General features: G+C 39.6%; 1 protein-coding gene across 2 annotated transcripts in view; it reads left to right on the forward strand.

Moving 5' to 3' along the window:
• The window catches only part of rc3h2 (ring finger and CCCH-type domains 2), a 44760-nt gene extending 24446 nt beyond the window's left edge, over positions 1–20314 (forward strand). For both annotated transcript variants that reach the window (XM_036595842.1, XM_036595844.1), the window contains exons 8-19: positions 369–487; positions 1681–1793; positions 3159–3428; positions 5203–5402; positions 6403–6809; positions 7723–7854; positions 8327–8464; positions 10088–10301; positions 11067–11148; positions 12503–12656; positions 12944–13074; positions 14496–20314. In XM_036595842.1, coding sequence (XP_036451735.1) covers positions 369–487; positions 1681–1793; positions 3159–3428; positions 5203–5402; positions 6403–6809; positions 7723–7854; positions 8327–8464; positions 10088–10301; positions 11067–11148; positions 12503–12656; positions 12944–13074; positions 14496–14631 — 2096 coding nt within the window. In that variant the 3' untranslated portion in view covers positions 14632–20314. The remainder of the gene's footprint in view (positions 1–368; positions 488–1680; positions 1794–3158; positions 3429–5202; positions 5403–6402; positions 6810–7722; positions 7855–8326; positions 8465–10087; positions 10302–11066; positions 11149–12502; positions 12657–12943; positions 13075–14495) is intronic.
• Positions 20315–22252: the final 1938 nt, after the last annotated feature.

Consider the following 22252-nt stretch of genomic DNA (forward strand, 5'->3'; position numbering starts at 1 on the left):
TATTGTTTATTAATCGTTGTTGTGATACTGTTTTTTGCAATACTGATATCGTAGAATTCTGCAGTGTTTAAATGAACCCTTCCTCCAATCATCCTGACTAATCACAGTTCCAGGCATTTTCATTAATCATTGTTAATGTAGTTCAAAAGTCAATTATTTTGGTCAAAATAATGCTGGCCAGTATGAAATGTCACATTGATTAACCAGTGCATTTTTAAAATATTCCAATGCATCTTTCTATCACAATGTAAACAAAATAATTGCAGTTCTGGTGTTTTCAAGTACCTTATGGTCCCGACCGCCACAAACACAGAGCGCAACAGGAGCGCAAGGACAGTTCAGAGATTTTTTGTGTGTGTGTTTTGTAGATGCAGCTGCACCCTCCTGGGAGGAACTGGAGAGTGTGATGTTGGCGGTCAAGGTCGTGGTCCACGGTCTGGTCGAATTCATCCAAAACTTCAGCAAAAAGAGCCATGAAACCTTTCAGGTACTGCTGCATAATCATTAGTCGTCATAATATTGTGGAGTCATTATCAGAGTGCTGCTCCTGATCTAGTGCCTGTGCTTATTAGGGATGAGTCAGAAAGGTTGATAATTTAAGATAAAAAAAAAAAAAAAATTGTAAATTTTGATGTTCAAAATGCAAATGAGTTTATCTTTACTGTTATACTTTCTGATAAAAGTTGAGAGATGAACTCCACCAGAAGGCAGTGTAGAGCCTGTATCTTATGTTTAGGCCAGAGTTACTTATAGGTCGACTCCAAAGAAGGAAACACAGAAAGGCTGCTGTACCAGACTAAAGCAGGTTTATCAGCTAACTAAAGCCAGGCATGCACCGTGTGGTTTTAGAAAACTTGTTCTTTGGCGACAGCTCTCAGTGTGTGTTTTGTATAGACCATTGAGCACGGACGAAGCCTACGATTTATATGCTCAGTCTGTACGACAACAATGCAAACTTTACCGCAAAAGTTGACTTTTGCCTCTGTTTTTTTCTTTGTTTTTAACCTACGTATTTTTTTACCTGTGTAGAAACTGTGTTTGGTTTGCGTGCAACTTTGAGAAATCAGATCTTCTCAAAGACAAAAGACAAATGACAAATTTCTGTCGTCAGAAATCCATTCGATGGTCCAGCTGCTCAGTCAGAGCTTTTTTGGCCAGTGAAACAACTGTTACAGACATGTCTAAAATCCATTCGATTGTTGGACCTTTCCCTCACCAATAGAAAGCAATGTAATGTCTGATTTGCTGTTACTGTCTACCACCAGCATGTGACTGCAGCATAAAATATGATATGCTAATGAAGTTAGCCTGGATAAAAACTGACAATAACAATTTATTTGTCTTAAAGAACTGAATAAAGATTAACACTTTTCTTTTTATGAATTCCATGTTACATGTCAGCTACTATGGGTTTGTGGTCTGGTTTCAGTCCAGTACAGTAATAGTAAGATGCTAAGTGGCATCAGGATCTCAGGTCATTGTCTCTTGACGTTTCTGTTGTGCAATAGCCTGTAACCTGATTCTTGTACATTTTGGTTAATTGCTCCTGTCTCCATTAAAAATTTTGAAATTCCTAAAAAAAATTGATCTAAATTTTGATTTAAATTGTAATTTTCAATTAATTTGTGTGCTTGTATTTTTCCTAAAGAGCAAATTGTGATTTGTATGTGTGTATCCTAGGCTCAGCCCAACAGCAAATATAAGACCAGCATGTGCAGAGACCTCCGTCAGCAGGGGAGCTGCCCACGCGGAGCCAACTGCACCTTCGCCCACACCCAGGACGAGCTGGAGAAGTGAGTAAACACAAACGCATACATATAGAGGACAAACTAGACAAGGACACTCAATAACTGTACATGCTCTTACAGTAAACTGAAAAGGTGAGTAAGCATGTGAACATAAAAGAACCTGCAGATATTTCCAGTACTGTGTAAGTATCTTTAGTTACCACCCTTTATCTGGACAGTACCTGTTTTTACCAGTAAAAATGCCATATAATATTTAAACAACCATGAATGCAGTGACAAGTAACAAAAATGTCTTCAAAAAAAGTACTTTATCTCTTATGAGCTGATGAGAAGAACACAGGGTTGGTGCCAGATTTCTCTGATGTCCCCAGCCATCGCATAGTTGTGTTAAATTCCACCTCCAGCACGCCTGATTTAATAAAGGATGGATGGTCCAAGTATTGGATGATAACTATAAATAATACCTGGTTTCCTTAATGAGAGATTTGGAAACATATTGACATACATAAAATAACTACTTATTAACGCTAGTTCTATTTATTCTGTTATTAGTTATACATACACTCACAAAACCACTGAAGAGAAGTGAACTGAGTGAAATGATTTTATATAGTGTAACGTCTGTGTGTGTATATATGCTCAGATATGAGTGCCGAGGGTCTGTATGATGTACAGAAGGAGAGGGAAGTGTGTTTTCTGTTCCTCATTCTTATTCATACTCACCCACTCACACACACCCACAGCACAACACACAATACAGCACACTCTCCCTCAGCTCGTCTCACTGCCTTCCCTTCATTACTCCCTCTTTCTCTCCCTTTTTGTTCCTTTTTTCTTTTTTAATCCTGTCATTTTTCCCCTTCGTGTTGTTCATTTTTATGCTTTTTGTCTCTCCCTTTTTATTTCTTCTTTTCAATCTTTTTTTAATCTGTTATCTTTTCCTTACTTATTTGTTGCTCTTGTTTTTTTGCTTTGTTTTTTCTTTTGTTGATTTTCTTTCTTTTGTTCTTTTGTTCTTTCTCTTTGTTTTATCACTCTTGCTTTCTTTTCTGTATTTTTCCTTTCTTTTTTCTATCTTTCTTTCTCACATTCTTTGTTTCGTTCCTTTCTCTACGTTGTTCCATTTTTGCTTTTTCTTACTTTTTATTTTGCTTTGTTCTTGTTTCCATCTCATTCACTCATCTCTTTCTCTCCGTTTCATTTGCTTAATTTTATTAATTTTGTTAATACATTTTATTAATTGGTTTCTGGTTCTTCTCTTTCTTTATACATTAGTTTTTCTTTTTCTTTATTTCGGTCTTTCCTGTTTTAAATAAACTCTTGTTCTCTCTCTCGCTGTCTTTCTTTCTCTTTTATTCTCTCTCTCTCTCTCTCTCTCTCTCTCTCTCTCTCTCTATCTCTATCTCTCAGATACAGAATGAGGAATAAGAAGGTCAGTGGAGGGATGAGGCCGTCTCCTCTGCCTCAGACAGTTGTGCCCAAGTCGGGCTCCATGAAGTCTCCTCTCCATACTGTGGATGCGGTGCTGGGAGGTCCGCAGAACCGTGAGCAGGAGGGTCTGGGCTCAGAGGATTCATCCCCAACTCGTCTCGTCCCCAGAGGAGGAGAGCATGAGCAAGAGGAGGGTCTGCTAGCTCTTCCCAATGGGGCCAGTGGGCTTCCCACTCCCAGCCAAGACCAGTGAGATCTCCGTAATCACTTCAATAATAATTCAGTGATAACTTTTCACAACATATTTAAACTTGTAAAACAGTATAACAGCAAACAAAAGTCAAATTATGAGTCTCTTTAATCAAAGTAAATAGGTTTAAGGAAAAATATAAAACAGAACATTAACGTATATTCAGCTGCTCATTACTACAAAATCACTTTGATTGTAGATATGTGTATGTGTATAAAATGATTCTAGTTTGATCTACAAAGTCATATTTTTCAGATTGTTTGCAGGAAGCTATAAAAATAGAAAGGTTGGCGATAAACAGTTAGAAATTAAATGTTACATTTAGAAATGGACAGCTGTAGATGATTCCATCATAACTGAGAAATCTGTATAAGAAGATTGAGTACTGTTCAGTAAATAATGGTTCATTAAATGACTGTCATATGGTCATGGAGTGAGTGTGTTTGTGTGTGTGTTTTGGTGTCAATGATGATTACTCATAGGGCAGATTCTGAGTGGGAGAACTCCTGATTCTCTCACCTGATCTCATCAATGAGTATTTTACAGTCTGAGAACACCGGCACGCTGCACTGAGCTCATGATCAACATTAAGAGCGTTCTGAGAGTCCTCAATCACTCTAAATTGCCCTCTATTGCACTTATCAAAACCTGGATTTGTCTGTTGTATTTCAGGAATTGGAGTGGTTCAGTCAAATCAAAAGCTTTTTTGGTTTAAACTGCAAACCAACAGGTGAAAAAAAGTGGAAGCTCATGAGTTTCAGAATGGGGAAACAAGAGAGGTTTAATATATGAAGGCTGTTGTTCAAGGCTGCTTCCTCTTCCTCAGGTAGCATAAACCTCGACTAGAATGAAGTTTTAGTTTTCAGTTGGAGCTTTGTCGTCCCCCCCCCCATTTAGGGAGTACAGTATTAGCCAGGTCACGAAATTACATTCTGCACTAATATGCAAAAAAAAAGGGGGTCAAATTACTTTTTGTTGATTGTCCAAGTCGGGGGTCGGCAACCCAAATCCTAAGACTAGCCATTTAGTTTTTTCAGCAAAAATCAAACCACCTTGGGAGCCATTTGATGTCAATTTTACCATCTTGGCTGTAAATGTCTCAGTATGTGCTAATGTACTAGTATAGACTAAATAAAAATATAAATAAAATGTAAACGGACTTACTTTGCTCTGTTTTAGCCTTTAGTACAGCTATAGCCACTTTTCTTGCATCTCTGCTGGGAAATAACATTAATTTCTTGTAAAATGTCTCAACATTCAATTTGTTTTTTTATTTATTTATTTATTTATTTTTTTTAATATTACAAGTCCAGCTTCTCATTCTCCACCTTTTTGTTTCCGTTCCATCTTAAATGGGTCTTGAGGCGCCGTAATGTAACTGCAGCACCAATTAAGGTGGAGCAGAAATATTAGACCAAGAAGCTGGCGAATCAGAAGCTTCAGGTTTGCAACTTTTTAGTGTTTGACAGTTTATCGTTGCAGATTAAATGTATCAGAAAGCCAGCTGGAGTGCTGCATTAATTTACTTAACTAAGCATTCAAAAAAGGAATATATTGTTTGAAAAATAAATGTGATTTATCTTATTTTTAAAAATGTTCTGGATTAGCATTTGATGCTGATAATGTCAGGGCATAAGCAGTTTGTATTGTATCAGGAGTGTTGGGAACACAGAATACCCTGTTCTAGGTAGGACATCTCCAGAACAAGTGTTAAGAACCACGTTTTTTTGATATTTTTAAACTCTTCAAATTATTTGCTTTTCTTGCTTTTAGGAAAGCAGCTTCTCCTCCGAAGACCCCAGCCAGTCCATGTCAAACTGCAGCTGTATTGGGGCCACACCCCACTGCAGCTCCTGCTGAGAGTGGAGCAACGCTGCCTAAACGGAGCACTTTTCCGCCCAGGGGTCACACTGAGGTCAGCTACTTTACTGAGCAGCACAGTCCGTATGAACTGTCACCCTGCTCGCCCTCTGGTGAGTGCCTGTGTGCCCCAAAACACACACCAATGCATATACGCATATCCTTGTGCTGTGTCGCAGCATGAAATGGTTTTTGATTTTTACTATGGCTTTGGAAACGTTTCTCCAAGGTTTAGGTTTCAGAATGCTTGTCTGTTGGAATGTCTTAATTAGAACAACAACCATCAGTTATTTCTATGGTCAGATCAACCTGTCAGTTTATTCTTTGATTTATCGACTAATATAACTCTTCTGTCTTCTTGGCTCCTTTGACTTTTCAATTCCTATGAGCGGCAGCTCTATTTAGGAAAGTCTGTCCACTCAGCAGTAAAATTGGCTCCTCCCCTGGCAGTCATTTCCAGTCATACAAGAGCAGGCTTCTGTCTCTTTGAATGGAGAGATCTCTACACCTGAAATTGAAAGCCACAATTCATTGATAAAATCAGACAACCACATAAATAGTTTTGTGTCAAAGAGCACACAAGTTTGTTTATTTATTTATTTTTTCGTGGTTATTGTGGCTACTATGTGTAACATCTCCACAACAAAGGGGAGGCTTTTCTGTGTCTGCTTTTACCGTTAAGTAGATTTGCCTTTTTTTTTATTGTAAGTATAGTGACAAAACAATAGAAGCTATTTTGCTTGCTGTGGTGTAATTCCAACAGATTTCAATACTGCATGTATCATAAGAACGTTTCAGAGAACTTTTTTTATTTTATTTGATTTTTTTTTTTTTGGTGATTAGGATGAACTTTGTCAGTTGTTGCTGGGTTACTCTTGTTAATTTAAGAGCGAAAGACTAAATGAGTGGCCAGATCTTCTACTTTTGGAAGGCTGCAGCACAATGGAGTGCTTTTATTAGTTTTCCCTACTTTAGCAGACCTGATTTGGACACATACTGCAGCACAGAGCATTTATCATGGAGCAGTAAGTTATTCTCTTTCCTAAAAGTAGGTCACAAGTTCTCTCTTCATGGTGTTTTTTTTTTTTTTCCCTCTCCTCCTTCCATCTTTAGGTAATTACTACCCATCATTGGTGAATCCACACAAACCCTCCATGACACGCTTTTCCCGCTCCAGTCCTGCCTTTGACTCTTCTGCCCCGCCCCCTCTGGCTCCACCCTACCAGGAGCCACCCCCTTCCCTCCCATCCCGGGACCGTTTAGGCCCTGCCCATTTCCCTCCACCTGCTTACACACCAATCCACCACACCCACCCCCATGGACACGGGGTCTACGCACCTGTCTATGACAGCCGGCGGGTTTGGAGGCCGCAGCTCTACCACAGGCAGGATGGCAGGAGTAACTCTCTTCCTCTGGAGGTCCTGCATGCCTCCATCTACCAGCCACCACTCCGGGAGCGTTTCAACTCGTTGGACAGCCCGTACTGCAGTGCGGCAGACAGGAGGGCTGCACTGCACAGGGTAGGGCCCCTAGTAATTGACTGATGATTGATTAGTCAGTAGTGATAAACTGTAATGTTTTATTGGTGATAACATATCATAATTGAAAGCCTAATTAATACTGGGACTACCAGTAGCTTCATGCAGTAATACTAACACCTAAAGTGTAAAAGTGATGTGGAGGTGGCGACTAACTGCATGGGGTTTGGTCAAAATAAAAATACGACTGTCTTCATGACTGTCTTAGTTTTATGTGATCAAAATAGGTCATGATCGTATTTTTTGATCCAAACATGACACATTTTGCTAACTAGCCAGTTGCCTCTTACTTTTGCTGCAACACTCTTTGATTTCATGTAAAATACACTGATTTTTCATTTAAGAATTTAAGTCAGTTTGGCCCATTATAGTAAATGTGATTTTCTGTACTGTGCAGAAGTCAGAGACCACCCATCATTTATTTAATTTCCAGTACAACCTTTAAGTACAAGTTAGTCATTTTTCAGTGTCATTTTATTACAGCTCACAGCCTTTTCAGGCTAAAGAAATATATATAAAATATTTTTTTATTTTCCTTTGACATTCCTCTTTCTTTGTGCAAGTGGAATTATATCTAATGTTTTAGAAATCTCCTGAAAATTAAAACTTAATACATAATGGATGTTTTGACAGGGAATTAAATAAATGAAGAGTGGTCTCTGAATTTTGCACAGTACTCGTATGTTGAAACATTAGCTTATAGAACCCGTCTATTGAAAAAAAAAAATCTGTCAACCAGTTAGGTTGTAAAGAATTGCCAGTTAAATTCTGTAAGTCTGATGGGTAGCGTGCCTATGTTCACAGCAGTGTTTGAGCTCTTTTGAAATGGAAGGTTGTGGTTTGCAGTTGTCTGAAGTGGTTTATGTGGGAGTAAGGCTTGCTGTATGTGGTGCAGGATTCGTATGGGCGCGCACCGCCCGGCTGTGAGGATTTGTACAGACTCAAACAGGAGCAGTGGCCACATCAGCACAACAACCACACCAGAGCACAATCTTCGCCTGTTTTTGCTGTGGATCACTGCTCAGAGGTAAGCCTACTGCATGTATGAGTGTGTGTGTGTGTGTGTGTGTGTGTGTGTGTGTGTGTGTGTGTGTGTTTTGGTTAATGCTTCATATGGGTGCAATGTTGAACTGGCCATTAGAAAGTATTATTTTGTCGAGTTTAACACCAAAGCATCCTCCTCCTGTAGTGTTGTTAAGCTATTTAAAGTGGAGCTGTTGCTCAGCAACTGATAAATCTGAGCAAGTAGCAATTCTCCAGTAAAAGAAGTGTGTGTGTGTGTGTGTGTGTGTGTGTGTGTGTGTGAGAGAGAGGGGGAGAGAGAGAGCTCACAGAAGAAGATTTGGCACCAGAGACCTGTGCTGGCTGACTCACTCTTCACTGCTATTCTTTTCATGTCAGCCTGTTGCATTTTAGTGGGTGTGAGAGTGAGAGAGAAGGATGAAATCTCCTATTCACAACATCTCACTGTATTTCTCTTTCTTATTCTCTGTCTCTAGCATGTGGACAGTGGGGTTTGTGTGAGCTGTAAATGTGGGGGCGGAGAGGTGGCCCGTTACTCGCCTTGGTCGTGTGGCACCGTCAGCCCGTTTGACTTGGAGCCTCTTGGCTCCACCCACTCCTGTTCCCAACATGCTGTAAGTCACTCCAGATCTTGTTCACACTGTTTCTTTGTTCTGCCCCACAGTCACATTAAAGGCCTCAGCATACTTGCAGAGACTACATTCGCCGGGCTTCAGTGAACAACATGACGTAATTGCGTAGAAAAAAAAAAAACAACCGCAGACGTGTGGAGGCTTCGTTCGCCGTGTCACGCATGTGGCAGTTGGCGAACTCCACGGGCAAGACGCTTCGCGACAAAGCCTCTGATTGACAATATTCTGAACTCAAACGTGGCAATGGTTTTCATGACCAGCAGTCATGAAACTTGCCATAAAATGCCATAGAGTCACATGGAGCATTCGTGACAGGCAACACGAATCTCTCTCTCTCTCTCTCTCTCTCTCTCTCTCTCTCTCTCTCTCTCTCTCTCTCTCTCTCTCTCTGTGTTTTGTTGACTGTGGTCTGCACCCCATTTGAAATATGAATGTTTCCTTTTTTGAGCCAAAATACTAAACAGGTTTGTTTTGGCTCAACATGGATGATACCTCTTGTATCTTATAGTTTAGATTAAGATTTATATTATAGGTAATGCACATTTCATGATACAGTACCTGTTTTTGCATTACGGTACATTTTAAATTAAAAAAGAAATGTTAACAAATTTTGCATTTCAATTTTTTTTTAGTCTGTAGCTGAAGAAGTAGTTGCTGTGGCCTGTGTATTCTCCACAAGGCAGACGTTGGCTTCCTGTTCAGCAGTTTCTTGCTTGAATTTTACATCTCACCTTAAATGGAACAGTTGTTACTCTATGCCCCATGTGACAAACACAAGGCCTGTGGGCCAGATCAGACCCATGGCACAATACTATCCGGCCCCCGAAATTGTTTTGGTTTTCCATTAATATTAGCCGGCTTCACAATGGGCTGCGCTACAATCCCCAATGTCCACTGCAACGTCATTTGTGCTGACACCACCCTCCCTCGACAGTCTATGGGACAGCAGTTTTCTATCCAGTTCTACACGTCACATCACCAAACACACTGGCTGTGTTGCAGCTGCAGTTTAACCGACCTGAGGACTATGAACCCTATAAACACTAGAAACATTATAAACACTGTAAACACAGCTCAGAAACTGATTCCAAGAATGGATGAACTTGCAGCAGAAAAGATGGCAGGTATCTAGATCCAGCACAGATGTAGGTTTAAAAGACCTACATCCTGGGGACATTTAAAGAGACTGTTAGCTGTATCTGATGTAGCCTAAATGGATCTAAATAGATAAAGGTATTTGCAGGTTATATTTGAAGGTTTACCACAAGTGACTATATTTTGCTGTTGACAGTTTGGTGTATTAAAATATAAATACTCTTTGGCCCACGAAGTTGAGATTTTTTTATATGGCCCTTTAGTGGTAGAGTTTGACACCTCTGCTCTAGGCGCTAGAATGTGACTGCTGCTCCATTAAAGGTGAAGCAGAAAATTACTGCTGGCAATTAGGATGCCGGCTTTAGCCTCGTGGAGAACTTCTGAAAACACTTATTGGGGTTATTTGACAAAATATATATACGTAACAAAAAAATCTACAAGTAACATAAAAGCTGGGAAACCCTCCAGCATGCTCACTGACCTCTGATCTCTGTGCTGATTTCTCTGCAGGATGTGGAGGGCGCTGGTAAACACTGGCTGCACATTTTGGACCCTTACAGAAGAGTGAAAGACGAGGATCCCATCATCCCCTTCGGAGAGGGACCCATTATCTCCAAGTGGGGTGCCATTTCCCGTGCCTCTCGCACAGACTACCACACCACAGAACCCGTCCAGGCCACTGCCGCACAGGGCAGAACCAGCACCACACCTATCAATTTCAGAGGTTCGCATCAGCCACATCGCTGCACTCTGTTTTCTGTGCTCACACACCTCGAACAAGCCATGATCCAGTTGAGAATTAACCAATTAACAGAATATACTGTGTTAATGAGTGTGGCACTGTGTAATGCTGTGGCCTTACAGAGCAGAAGTTGCTCTTTACATTTTTGAAGGGATGCATTTTATTGATATTTTTGCGTGTGGCATTTGTCTAGTCCTCATCACAGATTTTTCTTTTGAAAGAATGCTTTGGCACAAAATCAAATTTACGCAAGTTTCCCATTTTCACAAATGTAGTTGTTTTGTGGTTTGGTGGACGAAGTATACTTCTTTTTTGTGATTGAGCTCTGAGACTAGTGTAGCTATCAAACAGTGCAAATTTATTCCCTTCCAGTTTACAAGATGCAAACTGCATACCTGTATTGCACTTGCCTCAAGCTGTATTATGAAGTTATTAGTAATCTCATGGTATGACCTATTGTTGTCTTTAAAAATGGATGAGTTTGTTGCATGGCTCAATATGATAATAGCAACCTGAATGTTTAAATGTTTTTTAGCAAAACTGAAGAAGCAAACTTTGAGCACTAGACTGATCTACCACTTTTGGGCTAAAGGGAAAATGGTGTAGCTTTGATTTCTGTATATTTATTTATTTATTTGCTCTTTATTAACTCTTCCATTAACAATGGTAAAAGTAAGCTGTTAAGTGTTACATGAAGTTTTCAGTGTTGATATATCATTTGCCGTGCCTTTTCTAACCCACATGCAGACTATAGCTGTCACACTGAGCGGGGCGACTGCCGGTGGGGTCCGTGTGGTTTCGACTCCAGCCGCTCCAGTTTCCTAGAGAGGTAACAAATTTGATTACTCTTTGTGTGCAGCTCAAATTGAGGCTGTTGCTATGTTTTTTTTGTTTTTTTTTTTTATCTGCAGATTGTACATTTGAAAACAATCACTTTTGGAATGTCATCCAAAAAATGTGATACACTATATAGAAATTTCTTTTTATATAGCTTGTATCTCCACAACAGCAAAATACAGCCGCATGGATCCTTACAAAAAAAGTGAGATCATATCACTCCTGTTTTGAAAGAACTGCACTGTCTACCTTTACCTACCGTTATCAGAATAGATTGTAAAATTCTGTCCCCAGTTTTTAAGGCTCTAAATGATGACCTGTGTACCTCACAGAATGTCTGTGTTCCAACACATTATCTTAAATCTGCAGAGACTGGCCTTCTGCAAACACCTTCCATAAAATACAGAAAACATGGAGAGGCAGCTTTGTTATTGTAGACCTCATTTAGACATTTTATTAGACAGTCAAGCTCAGTTCACAAGAATCTTTTTAACCTGGTGTTCACTTAAAATTTTACATCTGTTATTTTTGATGTGGTGTTTTCTTGTCTATTACTGTAAAACGTTATCACCTGTCTGTAAAGCACTTTGAGCTGCCACCTGTATGTGCTCTATAAGTACTGTTGTTGTTGTCGTCGTCGTCATAATCATTTTGAGGATGGCGCTGTTTTGTAGAATGCTTGGCACAGAGCATTCAAAAGACGTAAATCTTAGCAGCTGCAGATGCTACAGATGTTAAAGTAACACTTGTATTTGCGTTCATTCTTACTAGATGAATTGCAGTTAGGTTACATAGCTAAATTAAAGATGACTATATATCATTTTATGTTTTTAGATTTGGCAAAGGTTAAACATCAGCTTGTGCCATCCATTTGTTTGATTTTGTGTCCGCTTCAGTTAGAAACAGTCATAAAATTACAGAAAGAAAAAGTGTGTAAATCCTTTGTGGAACCGAAAAAGAGAAAAGCCAAGAGAAAAATCCCCTGGTTTAACTGGTTACTGCTGCTGAATTCCGCAGTAAGAGGGTTCTGTTGCAGGCACTGGCCTTTATCTCTGTTCATCATTTTTAGCAGTGTGTTTGATCATTTCCTGTGGCTTGCATTAAAATATACCAAATCATTTTTTCCTCTTTTTTTCAGTTCTGTTTCACTTACTCTGATTTAGATTGGTGCGTGTTTGGTGTCAATGATGATTACTCATAGGGCAGATTCTGAGTGGGAGAACACCTGATTCTCTCACCTGATCTCATCAATGAGTATTTATAGGCTGAGAACACCAGGCACAAAATGTGTTATGCAGTGAGTGTTAATTTTAGCACTAACTGTTGTGTGAATCTGTGTGTTTCAGTGATCGCAGACGCAGCTCATTCAGCACTGGAGGTAAACAGGGCATAGACTTGCTAGTTCGAGATGGCACTGAGAGTGAACCAGACCGGGACATTGAATTGGAGCTTTCTGCTCTCGACATGGAGGAGTCACAACCACAGGAGCACCAGTCTGAGGTAGACAATAACATTCCAGATGTTCTATTTCTGTTTTAAGGTGTGGGTTTTGTAGTGTGAACATGACCTTCACCTGTGATGGAACATCAGCCTGAGGTTGCTGCTGTAGTGCACATGATATTCTACAAGTATAATTGGGGTAGTTTCTGGAGCTCCAGTCTGAGAGCTTTTGCCAGAGTTTCAACTTTTCATTAATTTCTTTGAGTTGAGTGAGCGGGAACTGCCAATTCATTTGTTAACTTAATGTTTCAGAGTTTTTACTTCAGCGAAGTATCTTTATTTCAAAGGTGTCTCTGGAGTCGCGGACCGGAAATCACCTCTCCAGCGTGTTCAGCGATCCAGCAGCAAGCTCACAGATTGACCAGCATTTACCTGACCACATGATGGACGCTCATTTGTTAAAGAAGATGGCATTTAGGTTAGCCAGATAATGCTGTTCTCGTCTAATTATCTGTATTTGTGATCAAGATTTGTCAGAAGAATGCATGTTTACACAGCAGTAAACAGTAGTAGCACTGGTCATTATTTTATATTTATTGCTTTTTTGATGCTATAAAAAATACAAGCTGTTTGATTAAGTCATTCATGTCATAATTATTTGTGTGAAATTGTGCTTTTGGACCGTTTTCAGTATAAATTGGCTTAACAATACAGCAAAAATACTGAAAACTGTAATTTCGGTCGCTGACATGAACTGTTATACTGTCCCACTTCTAGTAAACCTGTAAACATTTTGTAGGTTAAACCTGTGACTTTGGCCCAATCCCATTCACTGGGTTACGACGGGTAGAGGTTGAAATTTTCTGCGAAAAGGGACAACACTCAAATAAATGAGAGCTTTAATATTACTAGTTACTTAACAGGCTACTAGCGGTGCTCTGTAGGCGACTATGCCTGTCTGCAGTGATAGCAGAGGAAGCTAAAGTTCAGCAACCTCACAGCTTGGCTTTAGTTACATTTAGGGCATTGTATGCATTCAAAGAGGGTGAACATGATAATTATTTATCGCCCACCTCTAATTCTTTGGTGATATCTGAAGTCAGCTATTCTTGTTTGAATTTTGCTGTTCCACTTTAAAAGGAGCAGCAGTTACGTTCTGGCGCTTCAGGCGTCAGTACTGCTGGACTATTTAAGGTGGAATGGGAAATTTAGTTAGCTAGCTACTGAGGCATTAGCATACTATTAGTGATTTTATTTTTTTTATGCTTGTTATGAAGAAAAGCGCCATTATAAATGGAATCGACATTAAACTAAGGTAATATGGTTATCGTAAATTTTTAGTGGAGAAAACATACATCTGTTTCTGGTTTTTCTTTTTTCTCTCAAACTCTGTCATCCTACCCCTTGGCATGAACATGCAAAACAGAGGGCTAAGGGCTTAATGGTAGGGGTGAAATGGGATTGGGCCCTTTATTTGTGTGGTTGTAGTCAATAGTTTGGGTGCCCCTGGCCAAATGTACATTTTGTGTTTGGTCTTTTATTTTTTATTTATTTATTTATTTTTTCCTTTGGAAATCAGTTAACACTTTCTCTACAGAGAATACACTTCTTTTCATTTTAATGCACAATTACAGTTTATTTGCTGAATTTAATATATGGAGGGAAAACATACCAGTACCAGTGATTATGCATGTTACAAATAGAGATTTTAAGTTTGTTCCCTGTAAGATGTTAACTTCACTTAGAAAATCAACTAAGCAAATGCATTCACCAGGGGGTGTTTAGACTTCTGTATACAACGGTATGGCTGCATTGATGTTCAGTGGAGAAACACTGCCCCCCCCCACCCCACCCTTTTCTCCAGACTGTATCAGTAATACTGGGCTGTCTCTCTTGCAGGAAGTCTCTCTCCCCTGGGGGCCTAAGCTCTGGAGGCCTTGGTGTGGGAGGTCTGGCGATGAAGTCCAGCTCAGCACGGCCTGTGGACCTGGCAGGACCCGGCCTGGGGAAGGAGATGCTTCTGAATGGGAGCTGAGAGGAACCTCACTGTCCTCATCTCCAGATGCCCTCTGGATCCAAAGGGTCATGCCATGAGGCCTCTGTAATATTTAGATCACAGCTCAAGCTGTCAGTTTTTTGTTTTGTTTTAAAAAGCCCTCTTTACACCAGCTCCACATTCTCCAGCAACCACAGTTGTTCTCTGAGCAGGTAGCTTCAGTAGGTTCAGAAACAGAGCCAAATAAATGACACAGATTTACACTGATTCCCAAGGAGAAGTTTGGGAATTCGAAAGTTTATATGGCACACTACTGCAGTGTGTGTGTTGGTATTTGTTGGAGAATATTGGTGTTTCCAGAGTTTTCCGTAATTATGTTTGAGGATAAAAATATTCAAAAACCCAATGTATTTCTTCAAATTCTCTTCATAAGAGCTACCAGGGGCTAGCGGTTACACCCCCCACCCCCTCCTTCCCTTCATTTATCACTTATGCAAAAGTGTTTACGTTTACAACCCCATCTCAGGTCACCAAGCTGTCTGTGTCACCCAATCTGAATCCTGACTGGTGCCGCTCTTTAGCCACTGAAAGGCTGCATTAACTTTGCGCAACAGCTCAGTAGTAAAACATAGGTTCTTGCTGATCACTTAAATGTACTGCATAAAGACTAATATTGCAGTTCCTGCCTGCAGGTTCCTTTAGATATGATGCAATGTTTACAGTATGTATGTATGAGGAATAAGCCAGGTGCTCAGTAAATACTGTACATTGTGTATGTCACGGTGCAGTATTAGCCACTGAATTAACATGCATGAAATGTAACGTGTGCTTTTTGTTCATTATGCGTTTATCAGGTTTTGCAATGAACCCATTTATTGCATATGAGCCTGGGAAGTCGTGCAGTATATTTTGTTGCCATCTTCAGGCCATCTTTTGTCTTTGTTTTTGGGGCTGTGTGACGTCAGATATTGTAATACGGCAGCATTAATGTGTGCGCAGTGACCATCGTGACCCGATTAACTACTTCTGCTTTTCGCAATGCCTTGATTTTAACACTGCATATAAATCTAACCCCAACTACTGATGAGCCAGCGTTACTTCTTATAAAGAAACTCACCACAGGAAGTTATTGTTGCCTAGTTCTAAATACTAGAAGCATTGTTTTGCTTGAGAATAGGCTGTTGTATTAACAGTACACGGAACTTGGCACTTTTATTTTCCTGTTTTTCTTCTAGTTCCCTATTTTCTGCCTGTGTCAAAGCACTAACAGTGTTCAGCTTCTCACGGCGGTCTTCCTTGTTTAGTTTAGTGTCAGTGTTATTGTTTCAGGTTGAGCACGAGCTGCTGTACTCTGCCACCTTCTCACTATGAAAATTCTCTGATGCATCTTTTTTTGTTTGTTTTCGTTTTCTTCGTTCGAATGAAACATCGCTAACTTCCGTGAAGTTGTTTGTCGAGTATTTTGTATCAGGAGCCTCTTTTTTTCCTTCCACGTTGTCATTTGGTCAGTAGAAAACAACCCAAGCAGCTTCGTCAACCTTCATATTTTCTGCAGGTTTTCTGCCTGCCTGTTTAAAATGACTTTGTCCATCACAGGCTGAAATGATTGGTGGTCTGATTGAGTCCTGCATTGACCAAAAAAGGGTTTGTGCACTGAAACTGGTATCGTTTTCTTTGGATTCCACCCCCCACCCCCCACACCCCCTCTGGACGGGTGGCAACTTCAGGGAAAGATGTAGTTGCCTCGCTTTAGGGACATATCTCCTATTTATAATAGGATATTTTTAAAAACATACAATGTGGATACAGTGGATGGAGGTAGAGGAGCTACTGCATGTGTGCACCAAGCTGGTCTCTACTGTCTAAAAGTAGACATTCTGTCTGTATCTACTGTCAGTTTTCATGCTTACATCATTACATCGTTTACCGCGTAAAACTGGTCACTGGTCAGAATTTGATACCTGATTGCCTTTCATTGTTTTTCATTGCCAGGAAGGGTTCTTTGGAGTGACACCATAGAAGAACCACTTTTTGCTTTCCTAAAGCAGTGGTCAGAACAAAGATCCCCAGACAATCAAAATTTTGCTCCATCACCATCTGTCGGGTTGGGCTCAAGCAAAATTGTGGATCGTCTTGTGCTCTGTGCTGGGTGTTGAAATTCAGGAGCTTTATGGAATTACTACAAAACTACAGAATACCGAAAAATTGTTGTTCAGTACTGAATTTCAGTACCGTGTCAGTCTAGTAGACAATCTGGTGACACTATATTTTGAGTGGTCCTTTGAAATGAAACACTCAACAAACTCTCAGTAACATGTCGAAAACATAGGAGGGTTAGGATTAGATTTTGGGTTGAGGTTAAGATTAGGTTTAGGATTAGGGCCAGGGTGAGGGTTAGGTTAGGTACATTAATAATACACCTACTTAATGTACGTAATGTATCAACTGAATAACTTCAGGATATTTACTTCAGTATAGTCAGATGCTGCAGTACTGCTACTTCACTGATATGTTGTTAATGTTTTACTGATACTGTTACGAGTTTATCCACAAAGGACCACTCAGTGTTACCGACAATCTTAGTATCTGTGAGCGGATAAGTGTGCTTGTTCCCAAATCGAGGCTGCTGATTGGCTGAATTGTAGACTTTATTGGTGTCAGTGCTTCTTGATTAGTCCCTGAATATAAAATATCTCCACGTTCAGCACCTCACTCTAGTTTCTAAAATATTTATTTTTAAAAATTAATAAAAAATAAGGCAGTGATGAAAGGATCGTTCATCACCAAAATTAATCAGTACCAAAATTAAAGTATTGATATTGATACTGAAACCAATGTAATAATACTCAGCCCTTGCCGTGGGGTACCTAAGGACAATTTTGAGAACCACTTCCCTAAAAAAAACCTTGAAAGAACTATTTTGGTTAATGGACTGTGCAAGTGTAAAGAACATTTCTGTGGAGGTTCTTCAAACCTGTGTGTAGAGCTGGTGATATGTTGTCTATACCGCGATACTGTCATACCATACCATTGCTTTTCAGTTTTATTGTTGGTAGTATAACTAATATAGTCAACAAAAATAGAAATGCAGCGCTCTTGGTTGTTTCATTTTGCAGCAGTGTTAATAAAAAATCTAAAAATCTAATATTTTCCTAGAAATGTGATGCTGCTACATGCAAATGGTTTCAGTACAGTCTAATAAAAATATTTTTTATTCAGTGTAGATAATGAGCCATATATCACTGAAAAAGTGCACACAAAACAGCAGTGTCCTTTTAGAAGTTTGTTTTAGGCTTTTAATTCTCTCTTCTGTGCTTTACTCATGGTCCAGGACTTGACATTTAACTGCAGTGTATGCAGTGTACTAGATCCTGCATGTTGTTTTGAAAGAGCAGTTTAAAATCCATAAAAATTAAATAAATAGTGGGTTTCCTTTCTGGAAATGTGCTTGCTGTTTGGTTACCATTTACAGTATTGTGTAAGGTTCCCTTGGGTGTAATTTTACAAGACATAAATGGAACATAACAGTCCAGTCAAAACAGGCCGCCAGAGTAGCAGCACTTAGGAAAAACGAGTTGATACCTTACTAAAGCAAACTGAAATATTGTTTGCAAATGATACTGATTTTTTTTCAGCATCACCCAGCTTTACATGCGAATTTAAAGAACCTCCACATAATACAAATTTTCCATCCGAGCCACAAACCATTTTAGGACCCTTAATTTTTTTTTGTGTTTGTGTTCAGCCAGATGTCTACCATTTCTTGACTGTTTAAACTGTGGTAGGAGCGTGTAGAGCAGACTCTCTGCATACCATCCCTAATTCTTTTTGAAAATGCGAAGCTTTAAAAGGAAAAAATTGCAAGGCTCTATTAGTTTGTCCTGACACTCTTTCCAAGTAGTACTTACCAAAAGAGTTATTAAAGATGCTGATTAAAATGTGAGTGGAAAGAGGAAAGAATTTATAGCTGAAATTTGAATGTAGTCCCAGCCAAGGTGTTTTCACAGTTCCTTCTGAAAATCAGGTGCGTATTTGTTTTGTTTTTACAGCCGTTGTTCTTCCTTGTTCCTCATAGGGAAGAAGAGCTGTGGCAAAGCTACTGATTACAACTTCTGCACTGATTAATTTGAATGCAAGTGTGCTTTAAATGGGAACTCCACTGATTTTTCAGAAGTGTGCATAATTAAATGCTTAAGATGTAAACAAAGTCATTCAGAGCGGTTTGATGTGAAATGCTCTGTTCTAGAGATTTGTTCACAGTGAGCCAGAACCATGCTATGAATACTCTGCCTGATTTATGGTGGTTTTGAGAAGGTTTTGGTCTAAAACTAGTAATTTATTTATGGTGGAGAGGTACATACAAAAAAGCTCCCAATGAAAAATGTATGTTTTCAGATTTGCCACTTTTCCTCTCATTTTTTGCTTTTGCATAGTAAATAAATTGTCTCTATTTGCATTATGGACATCCTGACCCCTGGTCCCTATCACCACCACTGTAAAGAAATCTGAGTCAGAAGGTTCTTCTACAATGAACCATTTTACATCGGACCACTCTGAATGACCGATTTCGCAACAATTGAATCATGAACAAATTTTGGAAAATGGGTGGAATTCTGCTTTTTCAGTTAGATATATTGCTTTTGTCTGGTTTTCTCTGATGCCGGTGTATGTCTTTGGGGTTTTGGAGCAGGGTTAGTTAAAAAAAGGCACTTTTTTTATTTTTAGCTAGACCTATTCAGCTCAAATGTTGGAAGCATTTTATATTCCCTTATCCACACTTTTTGTTCGGATTCACAAAGCCTTACACAACAGATTGCTTTCTTAGTTTCTGAGCTGGATCGCTCTCAGCTTTGGGTTGTACTTGCATGATGCTATTACGTTTTGAAGATGTATGTGTGAAGTGTGTGTGTGTATAGCTGGCAGATGAGTTGGTGTGATTGCATAGTTGTGATTCTACTGCCCCCTGCTGTTGGTGTCTTGCACATGCCTGCCACAAGGCCTCACTTGGCTTTTTATCTGCCTGCAGCACTTAATTCTGTTTTCTTAGGAGATCTTTGAACAACACCTCTGCTCTTTCCACTGGAAATGTCATGATTCTTTTGTATTTTGAATTTTAAAAATTTGTTTAGCTGCAATAACTTGGCAGGCTTTGATGGTCATAATGATAAATACGCTTGCTTGTCATATGTACGACCGTGAAAAAGGAGCTGATGTATTTTGAATATTTTTACGTCTGTATTAGACATTTCCTTTGCAAATCTATTGTTCGATTTAATTGTAAATGTAATACAAGATGGTACACATCCGTCAGTTTATACAGCCAGAGCCATCGTTAGATGGACTTAACTGCACAGTTTTATGATAATCAACTATATTTAAATATGAGAGAATATTTATCAGAGAGAGATTCTAAAGGTTTAGGACTATCTTTTGATGAAATATGAACTGAAACTATTTTAATGCGTTTGCTTTTGAAAGTACCACTGAACTGCTTCTGGCCATGCAAGGCAGGCTTGAGTTTGATACGCGTATGGACCTGTAGCCGCTGCAGAGTGGATTCTTAATGTTATTTTTGTTTTGTTTTTTTTCTCCCCCCCGTTCTTGCTTTTCATACCTTGGCTAAGGTCTGCTCAACTGTACCGAGCAAGCTGATGACATGATGATGACTTAAAGATCATGATGTGTAACTGCATGCTGAGGTAATAAAACGCTTTCATCATTACATGACTCGCCTCCTTTTTGACTTGTCTCATGTAGAGGCATCTGGTGGAGGATTGTGGAACTGCAAATGCAGCTTAATAAACCAGCATGTTCAAAAAGGAAGAATGTTGAAGCCAGCGGCCTTCAGTATGCTGCTTTACATGGTCACCAGTTAAAATATCAAAATGTAATGTTTTAAAGGGCTCATCTGTTTTCCTCTACTGAAGTCCCTATCAGAGTCCACTTAACATTTTCATGTTTATGTACTTAATTAATATTTCTGCATGTCCATTTTCCAACTTCTCTTTTTCATCATTATTTAAGAGGCTGTTTTGTTACTGTGCCTTGAAGGTTGATATGGACCAAATCCTGACTGACTGACCGAAAAACATTGGCATTAATGGTCAAGCGTACCCCAGTACATTATTGGTTACGTTTGTTTTCCAGGTCTCAAAATGAGCTACCACTGCTGTCTGTAGTATTAACACACACAGGCAAGGAAAGTGAATGAATGCGTTACTAACAACCTAGTTGTAATCATTATCTCTCTCACACACACACTATCTAAGCTGCTTATCGCTGCTGTTGGAAGAAAACCTTGTATCTCCGTTTTTGTTGTTTTTCAGTATGTGACGTAGTTTGAAAATGCCTGTTGCCCTTTACATTGTGTGTAAATTTCATGAAGAGTGAACCAAAATAAATGGCCCAGAATTACTTGGGGGGGGAAAAAGTCTAGTTCCATTGACTTACATTAAAGTAGGTTTTTTTCCCCCTTCTGTAAAGTTACTGTTGTGGAGGTATGAGGTTTTCTTCTGAAAGCAGTGTTATTCTTGTGGGTATAGGGTTGTGCTGCAGCGGTCATTGGGCAGGTTACCAGTCACAGGGCAGACACAAAAAAAAAAAATCATACCTTGGGGCAATTTAGCGTGTCCAGTTGGCCTGACTGCATGTCTTTGGACAGTGGGAGGGACCCAGAGCACCCAGAGGAAATCCATAGACACGGGGAGAACATGCAAACTCCACACAGAAAGGACCCTGGTTGCCCAGCCAGGGAACTGAACCCAGGCCCTTCTTGTTGGGAGGCAACAGCGCTACTCACTGCACCCGCTGTCACTCTAGAGATTTGAAGAGATCTCAAGTTAGCAATGTTTAATGAAACACCTACGTTGTGCGTGGCTGGGGCATTTTTGCAATTAAAGTGACAAAAAATCAAAAAGGTCATGAAATGACTGACACAAAATGGCCAGCTCTGAAAGTTTGTATTTTTTAACATTTTGTCGCCATTATTAGGATTAGAAAATTCCAGTACATCATGAGTAGCAAAGTTTAATACAAACACTAGCATATCTGCATGGCTGAGCTCAGCAGAATGTGATATTAACCAAGACAAATTTGTCCGATTACAATATCTGTCCGCACATCATTCTGCCAAGTGTGATAACCATCCAAAACAGTGCTGTTAAAGGGCACTTCCACCACTTTCTGTTAGCTGAACAGTCATTCAGAGTGGTTTAGTGAGAAATGCTCCATTGTAGAGAAACTCCAGAGTCAGAACTGGTCACAGTGGTGGTGATGGCAACCAGACATCTGAAGAGTTTTAGGCCTCAGAGAGTTACGAATATGCTGTCTGATGAGAATGGAAACCTTTAAAATCTATTCATGATGGAGGGATGCATGTAGAGCGTGGCGAGGCAAAATAGTCCCCCAAAAAAACATACTTTTCACTATTTTACCGTAATCAACATATTAAAAACTCAAAAGGCAGGTGGAGGGTCACTGGTGGTTTTAGATAATAAGTAAAATGGCTGTATTTGTGTTGTAGACATTGTGACTCCTGGTTCCTATCACCACCACTGTAAATAAATCTGAGTCAGCAAAGTTCTTGACAATAATTTCACAACACAAAAGAAATGTGCCCTTTAAAGTTTTATGTGCTGAAGGTTCCTTTATATTGTTAAAA

The sequence above is a fragment of the Colossoma macropomum genome, unplaced genomic scaffold, assembly GCF_904425465.1.
Source record: "Colossoma macropomum unplaced genomic scaffold, Colossoma_macropomum, whole genome shotgun sequence".
NCBI lineage: Eukaryota > Metazoa > Chordata > Actinopteri > Characiformes > Serrasalmidae > Colossoma > Colossoma macropomum.